General features: G+C 36.3%; 1 protein-coding gene across 6 annotated transcripts in view; it reads left to right on the top strand.

The window, feature by feature from the left end:
* Positions 1-12,590, top strand: part of Braf (B-Raf proto-oncogene, serine/threonine kinase) — a 122,471-nt gene that overhangs the window by 50,427 nt on the left and 59,454 nt on the right. For all 6 annotated transcript variants that reach the window (XM_075953739.1, XM_075953741.1, XM_075953738.1 and 3 more), the window contains exons 4-7: positions 3,708-3,811; positions 6,115-6,217; positions 9,498-9,646; positions 10,818-10,934. In XM_075953739.1, coding sequence (XP_075809854.1) covers positions 3,708-3,811; positions 6,115-6,217; positions 9,498-9,646; positions 10,818-10,934 — 473 coding nt within the window. The remainder of the gene's footprint in view (positions 1-3,707; positions 3,812-6,114; positions 6,218-9,497; positions 9,647-10,817; positions 10,935-12,590) is intronic.

Below are 12,590 nucleotides of genomic sequence, written 5' to 3'. Positions count from 1 at the left end.
TTGTTTTTTGTGGTTTTTTTTTTATTTTCGAGACAGGGTTTCTCTGTGGCTTTGGAGCCTGTCCTGGAACTAGCTCTGTAGACCAGGCTGGTCTCGAACTCACAGAGATCCGCCTGCCTCTGCCTCCCAAGTGCTGGGATTAAAGGTGTGCGCCACCACCGCCCGGCTAGTATTTTGTTTTTTAAGTGATAAGTAGGATAGTACCATATGTATGTCCAGGATTTTATTCAAAATTTGGATTTCAAGATATGCATTTATATTTGTTAATTTAAGAAAATTTCATCAGCCATTCCATTTTTGCATGTCCTTTCTCTGGTAGATATCTATTATCATCATTATTGTTATTATTACTGTTATTACAAACAGACAAGTGGTGGTGGCTCACACCTTTAATCTAATACTTGGAAGTCACGTGCCTTTAATCCCAGTACAGTTTAGTATTATTGTCTAAGTCTTTTTTTGTCAGTTGAGGGTCCCTTCTGTCGGACGATTATAGCTTATGTTAGGTTGGCATAAAACTAGCCAGCTCAAGCTATAAATTTAAAGTTGTGTTCAAATCTACATATTGGTTTGCATATGTATTCTGTACAAGTTTATTTTTGCCTTTGTCCTACTGAGCCTGCCATGAACATCTGCAGTCCAGAATGCCAGGAAGCAGGAAGGACAGGAATGTAGACTAATTCTTGGGTACATAATAAGTTTGAGGCCAGACTGGACTACATGAAATCCTGTCTTGATAAGAAAAAAAAAATTACGACTATCAAGGTACCAGCACAGATAATTCAACATATAACATTTTTGATGTCCAACCAAATTTTAAGGTGACTCCTTAAAGTTTTGTAAAAAAAACTTTATATTATAGAAGAGTTTAAGCATAAAAGTAATAAAGTCTCATGGGCCCTTAATAATTATTTCATTTTTTATTAAAAAATTTGAACAGAACTATTTTGTTTAGGTGTGAATTTTCCTATGGCAAATACGTATTCAGATGAGTACATATATTCTTATTGGCTCAGTAACATGAACTCATGGCTGACATCCCTATGACTGAGGCCTGAAGTAAATTTCCCCAACACACATATGTACTGAGTCTCTGTCCTGCTAGCCAGCTCCCAAAAAAATGACATGGAGACTTCTTATTAATGAAATAACAAGGTTGGCCCATAGCTTAGGCTTATCCCCAAGTAGCTTTTATAACTTAAATTAACCCATTTATATTAATCTATGGTGTTACCTCTTTTCCGTATTGCACCTCCTTTTTCCTCGCTGTGTCTCCTGTTCTCCTCTTCTTTCTTTCCCTGGAAATCCCACCTATATCTCCTGCCTAGCTATTGGCCGCTCATCTTTTATCATCTTTTATTACACCAATCAAAGCAAATACTTCTTCACACAGTGTACAAATACCCACAACACACACATACACACACAAACACCTTCGCTGCCATACTCTTTACAGCCTTCACTAGACTTAGGCTTTAAACAGCATTTCAGTACTATTATTCTGGGAAATTATCTGAAAGCACAAGTTTAGAAAATGTAGCACTAGACTGAATTGCACACAGATTTATATTATGAAAGCAGAAAGGTGTAGGCAAACTGTCACTTTGTTCAACCTTAGCTAGGAAAGTACATAAATTGGGTGACAGGTTTTTCAGTGATCTTCATATATCCATAAAAACAATAAAGGTTTTTACATTTTCTAATGAGTAGACAAATGCACACATATATTTGCCACAAATAATGAAGATTTCCTATGTAAACCTAGTTACTTCTTCCTGAATACTTAAAGTGATGATAGCACACTCGACGTACAAACTTAAAATAGGACCTCACTCTGTTACCCTGGGTGGCCTGGAGCTCACAGAGATAGACCCTCTTACTTTTGCCTCCCAAGTACTTGGGTTAAAGGTACACACTACCACACCTGGCCATAGTTTCAGTGACTCCATTAAACTGTGCTTATTATTTCTAAACATAGAGCCTACCTAATTCATCTTTCTAGATCATTCCCCTTTGGAAATAGTATACTATTTGAATCAGCCGCTTTCTGTTCTGTTTGATTCCACTAACAACCCTAACCCCACCTCCACCTTAAACATAAAAATTCTAAAATTTTCAGAAACTATGGAGTTGCTAAGTAAGTTAAAGTGACTGAAGTGACCGTAGTAGTTAATCTTAGACCTCCTAAAACATCCTTTCCTTCTGACTTTCCTAATGAGAGCTACTCCTTGTTTTCTCGCTGCCTTTCCTTAGTTTGTCAGATTGGACTGGATAGATGATACATGGGGATACATGGGAAGAGCTGTGTGATAGAATTAGCTATGGTTTTCCTTTGCCTAGTCCTCTGCTCTCAGCGTTCTAGGAAATATGTATTCAGTTGGCATACTCTTAACTACAGTAAAAACAGGAGCATCTCTCAACCAAAGTCCATGTCTCAGTTTAAAGAACTCAGGTATTGTTTAGGAAGTTATAAATTTAGTCTTGTACCTGCTAATATCATTAGCAGCTGATTAACACATGTATGTCATCTGTTGCCAGAAAAAGTTAGTGATAGCCACAACAGTAATATGAGATTCTAGAGAAGGGCAAGTGCCCAGATAGAGACACTGAAGAATTAAACATCAAATATCAGATCAGTATCTGTCTGTCTGTGTGTGTGTCTGTCTGCCTCCCTGTCTGTCTGTCTTCTGTCTCTGGGTGGGTGGGCAATGATGGTGTCTGTGCATGTATGTATGCCTGCTAGTGCATGAGCTTGTAGAGACCAGAAATCAATGGGAGGTGTCCTTATAACTTTTCATCTTGTTTTTTGAGACAGGATCTCTCTGTGAACCTAGAACTCACTCTTGCCACTAGATTGGCTGACCAGTGAGGCCCCTTTCCCCAGGGTCACACTGGAGTTACAGATGTACTGCCACACTCAGCTTATTAGTGGATACTGAGAACCCAGACTCAGGTCCTCATGTTTGAGCAGCAAAAACATTAGCTGCTGAGGTGCCTCTCCAGCCTCCGCATATATCCTAGGGCACATATCTTCTTCTGCTTTGTTTATAGTGGTAGTAAGGCATCTCTTAATGATCATTAATATAACTGAAGGCTTATCCAGCTTTCATGATGGGTTAAAATTGATTTTACAGCTAGATATGGTAGCAGACACCTGTGCTTACAGCAGTTGAGAAGCTGACATAGGAAGATCTGACCTAGGCTACAACAGTCACTGTCTCAAAAACAATTTTTTTTTGAGTGTTGACCTTTAAGTGTTGTCAAGGGCGGGACCATTGTGCTGGTGTATATAGTGTAGAAAATACTATTATATTTTCTGTTTATATATATGTACATGTAATTTAATAAAATACTTACCAGTCTTTTTTTTTAATTTTTATTTGAGACAGGGTCTGTGTAGTCCTGACTGCCCTGGAGCTCGATATGTAAACCAGGTTGGACTTGAATTCACAGAAATCCTGCTGTCTCTGCCTCCCAAGTGCTGGGATTAAAATCATGTACCACCATGCCCAGCCTTAATTTGGTAAAATAATAATAACTTGATATAATTTTCCTTGAATTATAAGTAGATTATAGGCCTGATACTGTATTTCACTCTAGGAGTCCATAAAGTATTTTAATGACATAAGGTAAATGACTAAGTTTTAAGAATATTATTTGAAAGAAAACCTCCTTCTCTTTACCTCTTACGCGTATTTATGTTATAGGTACCTGCAAGATGTGGCGTTACAGTCCGTGACAGTCTAAAGAAAGCACTGATGATGAGAGGTCTTATCCCAGAGTGCTGTGCTGTTTACAGAATTCAGGATGGGTATGGTTTGTATGTGTTGTGTGATTTTCTTTGTAAAGAAATGAGACATCAAGCTTTGAGTTCGTTTTGTAGTCTTTTTTTTTTAAAGGGAGAGCTCATTTCATTTTTTTTAATATTTATTTATTTATTATGTATACAATATTCTGTCCGTGTGTATGTCTGCAGGCCAGAAGAGGGCACCAGACCTCATTACAGATGGTTGTGAGCCACCATGTGGTTGCTGGGAATTGAACTCAAGACCTTTGGAAGAGCAGGCAATGCTCTTAGCCACTGAGCCATCTCTCCAGCCCCGTTTTGTAGTCTTTATTCAAATCCAGGGAATTGAAAATCAACCAGTCCTCCGGGACTGGAGAGATGGCTCAGTGAGAATACTGGCTGTTCTTCCAGAGGACCTGGGTTCAATTTCCAGCACCTACATGGTTGACAGCTCACAGCCAACTGTAACTCCAGTTCCAAGGAATCTAAAACCCTCTTATGATCTCCTCAGGCATGTATGAGGTGCACAGACTTACATGCAGGCAAAACATCCCTATACGTTAAGAAAGAAGGAAGGAAATATTTTTTACTAAAAGATTTAGAACATCAACTTTAAAAATCGAACTAATACCAGTCTTGAAATCTTGAAGGTCATCGGTCATTTGTGTGGTAACCACAAATGTCTTTATTAGAGTTTATCATTTTTATAATTTGTGAACTATTAGAACAGTGGTTCTCAACCTATGGGTCATAACCCCTTTAGAAAGAAAGTGTAATGACCCTTTACAGAGGTTGCTTAAGACCATCAGAAAACACAGATATTTACACTACAATTCATAACAGTAACAAAATTACAGTCATGAAGTAAAATTGAAAATAATTTTATGATTGGGGTCACCACAACATGAGAAACTGTATTAAAGGGTCGCACCATTAGGAAGGTTGAGAAGCATTGCTTTAGAATATGATTAGTTTAGATAACGTGTCTTTGTACAGTTCATAGTTCCATTAGAGTCTACCAAAATGAATATTTTGTAGTGAAGCATTTTTCATAAAGTAATATTGTTCTAAGATGTTTATGTTTTGAATCTACATTTTGAGGCATGTTGTTCTTTGAATGCTCTTTTTCTCTGAATTGGTAGATAAAACCATACCTGTGTGTTGGGAAAATAGGAGCCTTTTCATTTGATTGATTTTGGTTTTTTGTAACAGGCCTTTTCTGTATAACCTTAGCTGTTCTCGGCTGTCCTGGAACTTGCCCTGTAGACAAGGCTGGCTGCAAACTCAAAGAGACCTTCTTGTTATTGCCTCCCAAGTGCTGGGATTAAAGGCATGCACCACCACCACCACCCAGTGTTTTGTTGTTGTTGTTTTTTGTTTTGTTTGTTATTTTTTTTTTGTTTCGTTTGTTTGTTTTTTAAACCCCAGGAACAATCTGGTTTTGGCTGTTGTAGGTTTTTCTGGAACTGACTTTAAAAAAAAAGAGTGAATATATTTACACTGATCTTGTCTAAGAGTAATACCTTATTAGAGTTAAATTTAAAAATTAACACGTAAGGGTGGTGGTGGCTCAGGCCTTTAATCCCAGCATTCAGGAGGCAGAGGCAGGCAGATCTCTGTGAGTTCGAGACCAACTAGTTCCAGGACAGGCTTCAAAACCACAGAGAAATCCTGTCTCAAAAAAAAAAAAATTAACACTTAAATTTCTAATAATATAAAACCAGAGATCCTAACTTCCTTAATATTAGCTCCTCCATAACCATGTTCATATCTTCAGCATGATATTTATAAATATTTTGGGATACAGTAATTAAGAAAAGGCTGGAGAGATGGCTCAGCAGTTAATAACTCTGGCTGATCTTTTTTTTTAATTTATTTATTAAAAATTTCCACCTCTTCCCATTTCCCTCCCCCTCCCTCTTCCTCTCCAGTCCTAAGAGAAGCCAGGGTGCCCTGCCCTGTGGGAAGTCCAAGGCCCTCCCCGCTACATCCAGGTTTAGGAAGGTGTTCATCCAAACAGACTAGGCTCCCAAAAGCCAGTACATGCAGTAGAATCAAAACCAAGTGCCATTATCATTGGCTTCTCAGTCAGCTCTCAATGTCTGCCACGTTCAGAGAGTCTGGTCTGATCACGTGCTCATTCAGTTCCAAAGATCCTGAATTCTATTCCCAGCAGTCACATGGTGGCTCACAACTGTCTGTAGTGGGATCTGATGCCCTCTTCTGACATAAAGGTGTACATGCAGATAGAGCACTCCTATACATGAAATTAAATAAATAAATCTTTAAAAAGAAATCAAGAATGGTTTTGTCTCCATCTTTTTCAGAGAGAAGAAACCAATTGGCTGGGACACTGATATTTCCTGGCTTACTGGAGAGGAATTGCATGTAGAAGTACTGGAGAATGTCCCACTTACAACACACAACTTTGTATGTACCTTTTCATATTTGAGCTTTCAAAAATGCTCAGTTTCTTTTGACTTTTTTAATTTAGGAAATATGAAATAGAGATAACTAATTTTGAGATTAATAATGTACCTAAGTTCTGTTCTTGAAAATCTTGTGTTTAAATAGCTTTATCTTGCTCTTTATTCTTTATTTGTAAGTTAATAATTTGTAATATATCTCTTAAAAGAACAAAACTTAGAGGCTGGAGAGATGGCTCAGTGGTTAGAGCATTGACTGCTCTTACAGAAGACCCAGGTTCAACTCCCAGCACCCACATGCGGCTCACAACTATCTGTAATTCCATTTCTAGGGGACCGACATCTTCATACAGATAAACATGCAGGCAGAATACCAATGTACATAAAATAAAAACAAGTAATTAAAAAACACACTAATGTAAAAGTCTATCTAGTAAAGTGAAAATTTCTAGAGGTCAGCATTTGTATAGATGAAAAGGTAATTGTATGGTTTTCTGTGTTCAAAAATGCATGGTGGTCAGCCCAAAGCTTACTTGTTTTTCTCTTCACTACTTCCCATTCTTCTCTTTTTCTTAAAAGAAAACTGGGGTCCATGCTGTATGATAGTCCTCATTTTTAATTTCCTAATCAGTAGGCCTTGAATGTTAATCTTTTTGAGTACACCTAGCTTTATTCTTATAATGATTGCCTAGTAGCCTATAAAAGTCAAATCTGGTATCTTTCCTCTATTAATAAAAAATAATTTTTTATATTTATAAAATACTTTTTACCAGGTTAGACTGTCTGTATCTCAACATACATTTCAGAAGGGTAAGGTAAAGGATGGGGAATTAGAGTAGTTGAACTGGTATTGAGTTCTTCTTGAGACTTTGCCTTGTGGGTTTTTGTTTTTTGGGGGGGGTTTTTTGCAAATTTTGTAAAACCTAGCTTAAGCTTCTTACCAGCATGCAACAGCCTCCTAATCAACCACCTCCCATTTACCATACATCTTTAGAAGAGCTTAGATTCTAGACTGAGCATAAGCAATGGCCCAGAAGGAATAATAGACCTTTCTAGGTCAACCTTTATTCACAAAAGTATCTTTGCAGACATGTAGTTTGCTTTAAATTCATACTCAAATGCATACCCACTAGTTTTTACCCCTTTGTATGTTCTGCTCTCTTTATTCCACACACACACACACACACACACACACACACACACACACACACGTGTGTATGTGTAGTATGTATGTATGTGTATATAAAATCAACCAGATTAACATAGTATAAATAGTATAATACATAGTACAACTATGTATAAGTAGCAGAAAGAAAGCACTAGGTAAGCAAATGAAAAATGAAGGATATTAGAAATTCATGACACAGCAGACTGTTAGTGAGTAAAAATTTAGATGGCTGGCTAAAAGGTCAGATTTGTGCCTGTACGTATGTGTGAAGTAATGGTAAGCAGTACTAAAGATGCTTAGTTTGGCAATTATTTGCTATCTAAATGAATATCAAAGGCGGTATTTTTCACTTCTGTATAATCACAGACAAATGGAAAAGGAGGAAAACTAGAAACAAACTTTTGCTTTTTTCACATGCTTTCTCAGGTGACAAGGAAACGAAAGGAAACAGACCTCACTATATAAAGATTTTTGAAAGGCCAGAGTGGGTTATGTGTCTATATTTTTTTTAACTGTTCATTAAATAAATTTTTTAAAAAAGAGTTTTGAGCTGGGTCTGGTGGCACACACCCTTAATCCTAGCACTGGGAGGCTAAGACAGGTAGACCACTGGGAATTCAGGGACAGCCTGGTCCAAATAGTAAGTCCCTGTCTCAAAAAGGAAAATAAAGTTTCATAGCAGATGTAATTTTCCATACCTGGAATCCTGGTACTTGGGAGGCAGAAGCAAGAGGCTGGCTGAAAGTTCAAGACCAACTTCTGTCACCAAAACCAATTTAACAGAAAGAAAAGTAATTTGGTGTTAAAATAAAATGTATCATGAACTGTATCATTATACATAATAAAGTATATAAAAATCCCGAGTTATGTTTGAGGTAAGTACTGTTATATATTCATATATACTGGATCGTGATATAAAATTAATTTATTACTTATTGATTGTGGCTTTAAAAAACGAACCAAGATGATTGAAATTATACAACAAAGAATAAAGTCTTCCTTACTATCAACATTCTGAAATAACTATTGTTAAGAGATTTTTTGTTACATATTTTTCTGTTTACTATACAGCACATATATACTTTATATAATTTCTCCCTTTAGGAAGAAAAAAATCCCCTTAATATAGTGCAGTTTCTTTGATCCCTGGTGAACATTAAAAGTCACTGGTTATTTTTCAAGATTTTTGAACATTTATTTAGTTTGTTACATGAAGAAGTTCATCTGAAAGCATAGACTAAAAATAAGTCCACATCAGACATTATTCCAGAGGTGTCTTAAAAAAATATGTTAAAGTTGAGGGGAGAAGTTTCCTTTCTTTCTATTGAAATCTCAGAGCTAAATTTTAAATTAAAAGTTGCTGAATTCAACTATAATATCTCCTTATTACAAACAATTCAGTTCATAATTCTGAGGTCAGATAAAATAATCCCCTTAATAAAATTACAGTGTAGATTTCATGGAGCCACTGATGATTTTTAATAGTTTCTGTTTTGAGCTCTTGGGTAATTGTTTTTATGTTACTAAATATTTTTTAGCCAGGATTTCTTGCTTTGTCAACTTTACCGTATGCTGGTTGCTGATTCTATTAGGATTAGCTCATTTGCAGCATTATAACCCTCTCTTTCTCCTCTCTTCCATTTTGTTGTTCTGTTTGATAACTGTGAAAGTTTAAATAAGTATATCTTTGTTTCTTAGACTATTAACACTAGCAGCTATTTTTTTTTTACCTTCCCCCTTTATGTGGTAATTAAATGATACCTTTTTGGTTTGTATTCCTCTTTTTACTTTTTTTATGTGGTTAAGCTTGAGCTCATTTATTCTTTTTAATTCAATTTTTAAATTTTTCTGAGAATTTCATACATGAGTTCCTTTAAATGTTGCTTGTTGACCTTGGAGAGATAACACACCAGGAGGCTCAATTCTTTTATTTGTTGTATTGTCTTGATTTCTGAGTTTTAAGTTGGATCTAAGGATAAAATAGTATTTCAGATCCCTGGTTTTTAACATTATATTCTGGTATGCAATTTTTATGATATAAATTATTTAAAAATTATTTTGAGTAAGAGGGTGCATTGCAAGTATTTAAAACCTTTTATGATTTTTCACTTTGCAGGTACGGAAAACTTTTTTCACCTTAGCATTTTGTGACTTTTGTCGAAAGCTGCTTTTCCAGGGTTTCCGCTGTCAAACATGTGGCTATAAGTTTCACCAGCGTTGTAGTACAGAGGTTCCACTGATGTGTGTTAATTATGACCAACTTGAGTAAGTAATCCACAAAGAACCTCTTTGCTACTACTTTATAGTTAAATTTTCATAATTTGAAACTAGTATACCTTGGAAGTCAGTGAGGGGGTTTGCCCATTGCATTTGTTACAGGATGTTTAAAGTCTGATCAGAAAGTAGTGCAGGTGACTCTCCTCTCCCAAATACAAGAATACTGGATCTGCTGCACATGAAGTTTACATATCATGCTCTCTTTAGAAACCCTTTTTAGCCAGGCGGTGGTGGCGCACGCCTTTAATCTCAGCACTCAGGAGGCAGAGGCAGGCAGATCTCTGTGAGGTAGAGACCAGGCTGGTCTACAAGAGCTAGCTCCAGGATAGCTAGGGACAGAGAAACCCTGCCTCGAAAAAAACAAAATGGTGGTGGGGGGAGGAGAAATCACTTTTATATAGTTTGGGGTTGATAGAGAATAGTGTTTCAGTTAAGTTGACTGTTGCATTTTTTAACAATGAGTCTGATTCTGTGGTCCATTTTAACAGTTACATTAATATTCTTCACCTCACCCATGTCTGTTTCACGTCTAGCCCTTTTCCCTTTCTTTAAAGGAATAATTATGTACATTTGTTTCTTTCTAAAATTCCTTTTTACTTTATAGTATGTCTAATAGACTAGATGTAGTCTATTGTAATCTTTTCTATAATTCCTTTTGTTGCTGCTGAAATAGAACTTGACTTTTAAGTAAATTATAATGATGTATCCAACTTAGCTACTCAGTAGGCAGATGCAGATGGATCTCTGTAAGTTCAAGGCCAGTTTGATCTACACAGTGAGTTCCAGGGCTACACAATGAATCCATCTCAGAAAACAAACATACAAAAAACCAAAAAGGGTAATCTAATTTTACCACTAGATATTTTCTTTTAGTCTTTAAACCACACAGTATGATTTCCCCCTGTAATATATAGAAATTGACAGTTGGTCAGTTATAGAAAAGAACAATTAGTTTTAGATATGAGCTACCCTAGAAAGTACAATGTAATTTTAAAAAAAAAAATCTTCAGAAAAAATACTTAATTGAATTTTAACAGTTGTTGGCACAAGTAAAACTTGATCTCACATTTTTCCATTACCTCTGTGTTCTCGTGTATTGAAGCTTCTGGGTTTTGCACAAGTTAGGTTTGTTTTGTTTTGTTTTGTTTTTGCCTCACAGTTTGCTGTTTGTCTCCAAGTTCTTTGAGCATCACCCAGTACCACAGGAGGAGGCCTCCTTAGCAGAGACTGCTCTTACATCTGGATCCCCTTCCGCACCCCCTTCAGACTCTATTGGGTATGATTTGCTTCCTACTGTTTAATGACATGCTATTTGAACTGCCTTCCTTTGGATCTTTTGGGTAATTGTAAACCTTTTCAACACTAGAACTGTTAAATTATGGATATTTGAGGCTGGAGAGATGGCTCAGAGTTTAAGAGCACTGACTGCTCTTCCAGAGGTCTTGAGTTCAATTCCCAGCAACCACATGGTGGCTCACAACTATCTGTAATGAGATCTGGTGCCCTCTTCTGGCCTGCAGGCATGGAGGCTGAACACTGTACATAATAAATAAATAAATCTTTAAAAAAATGGATATTTTCACTCAATAATGTTATTTTATCACAATATTCAAGCGTTTACATGCATTTGGTTCAGAATGGGATTAAAAACATAGTATGGTGGTTATGCCTTTAATCTTGGCACCAATGAGGCAAAAGCAGGCAGATCTCTGTGAGTTGGAGGCTGGCCTCATCTACACAGTAAATTATTACCTTGAAAACCAAAACAGCCTATATGGCTGACTACTGTGGCTGCTTTGCACTGATCTTCAGGTTAGCTTTACTTATTAACACACAAATACTATACCACTAATTTCCCTTTTTTTGTCTAAAGTAAGAAGAAGGCTATAACATAAGAAAAACTATATACAATAAGTACAATGACTATATACAGTATATACAGGCAGTAAATACATCAGCAATGTCTAGTCCATTTGCATTTGACAAATTCAGAGAAAAGACTCCATATCTATCCTATCTTGGTGAGTCCAAAGTCTTGTACATAGTTTATTCTCTATCATAAGTTGTTTTCTGCATCAGGTAAGCAAGGAAAACTATAACTATCCAGTCTTCACCTCCCTCAGAGACCCAAGAAGGAAATAATATTAGCTGAGTAAGCAAGAAGTGCACGCAAGCAACTTCCAAAAAAATGTGAGAAATAACAGAAACAGCTGACTGCCTGGACAGTCACCCAACGTTTCTCTGCAATGGTGGGGCATCCATCTTCGGCCTGCAGACCTAGCATGTTCAACAGACTTTTCTGTGAAGCAAGATATTCTGAAAGGCTGTCCCTCCTTGTCTAGACAATGTTTGTCAGTCTTTTTTGTTCCTGCTTGTCCAATTACAACAGCATACTGTCAGCAGTAAAGGCAAGGGCATTTTCTTACCCAGTGACTTACTTTGCCACAAAGAAAGTAAACTGCATGTGGAGTTTCTTCAATTTCCATTATCTTCTCTGAAGTAGATTGGTGCTACCAGGAGCAAACATGTCTCATGGTCATTTAAAAAAAAAGGTTATGTTATTAGAACATCTTAAATGCCATATTCTGTAGATCTCTGAAGTGTTTGAAGATGACCTGGTTATCTAAAATATATCTTTGTTTGACCTTGAAAACATACCTACAAGTTCGATTATACTAGGTGATTAATTACTAACCTGTATTTCCTTATTATCCTTAGTTGGTATTAATAATTTTCAAGGACTAGAAATTTGCATTACATTGTTAAATGAGTTGTATAGGTACAATACCTTGAAACCTTGAACTGTAGAAATGTATATATAGTATGTTCTAACAAAATTAATCTCAAAATTGTATCAATATACAAAATTTGTATATGATATACAAAAATCCAATCCAATGTAAAGCATTTAAAACTAGTAGTTGCATTAAAG

The sequence above is a fragment of the Microtus pennsylvanicus genome, chromosome 19 (assembly GCF_037038515.1).
Source record: "Microtus pennsylvanicus isolate mMicPen1 chromosome 19, mMicPen1.hap1, whole genome shotgun sequence".
NCBI classification, from domain to species: domain Eukaryota; kingdom Metazoa; phylum Chordata; class Mammalia; order Rodentia; family Cricetidae; genus Microtus; species Microtus pennsylvanicus.
This window is presented reverse-complemented; position numbering and strand designations above follow the sequence as displayed.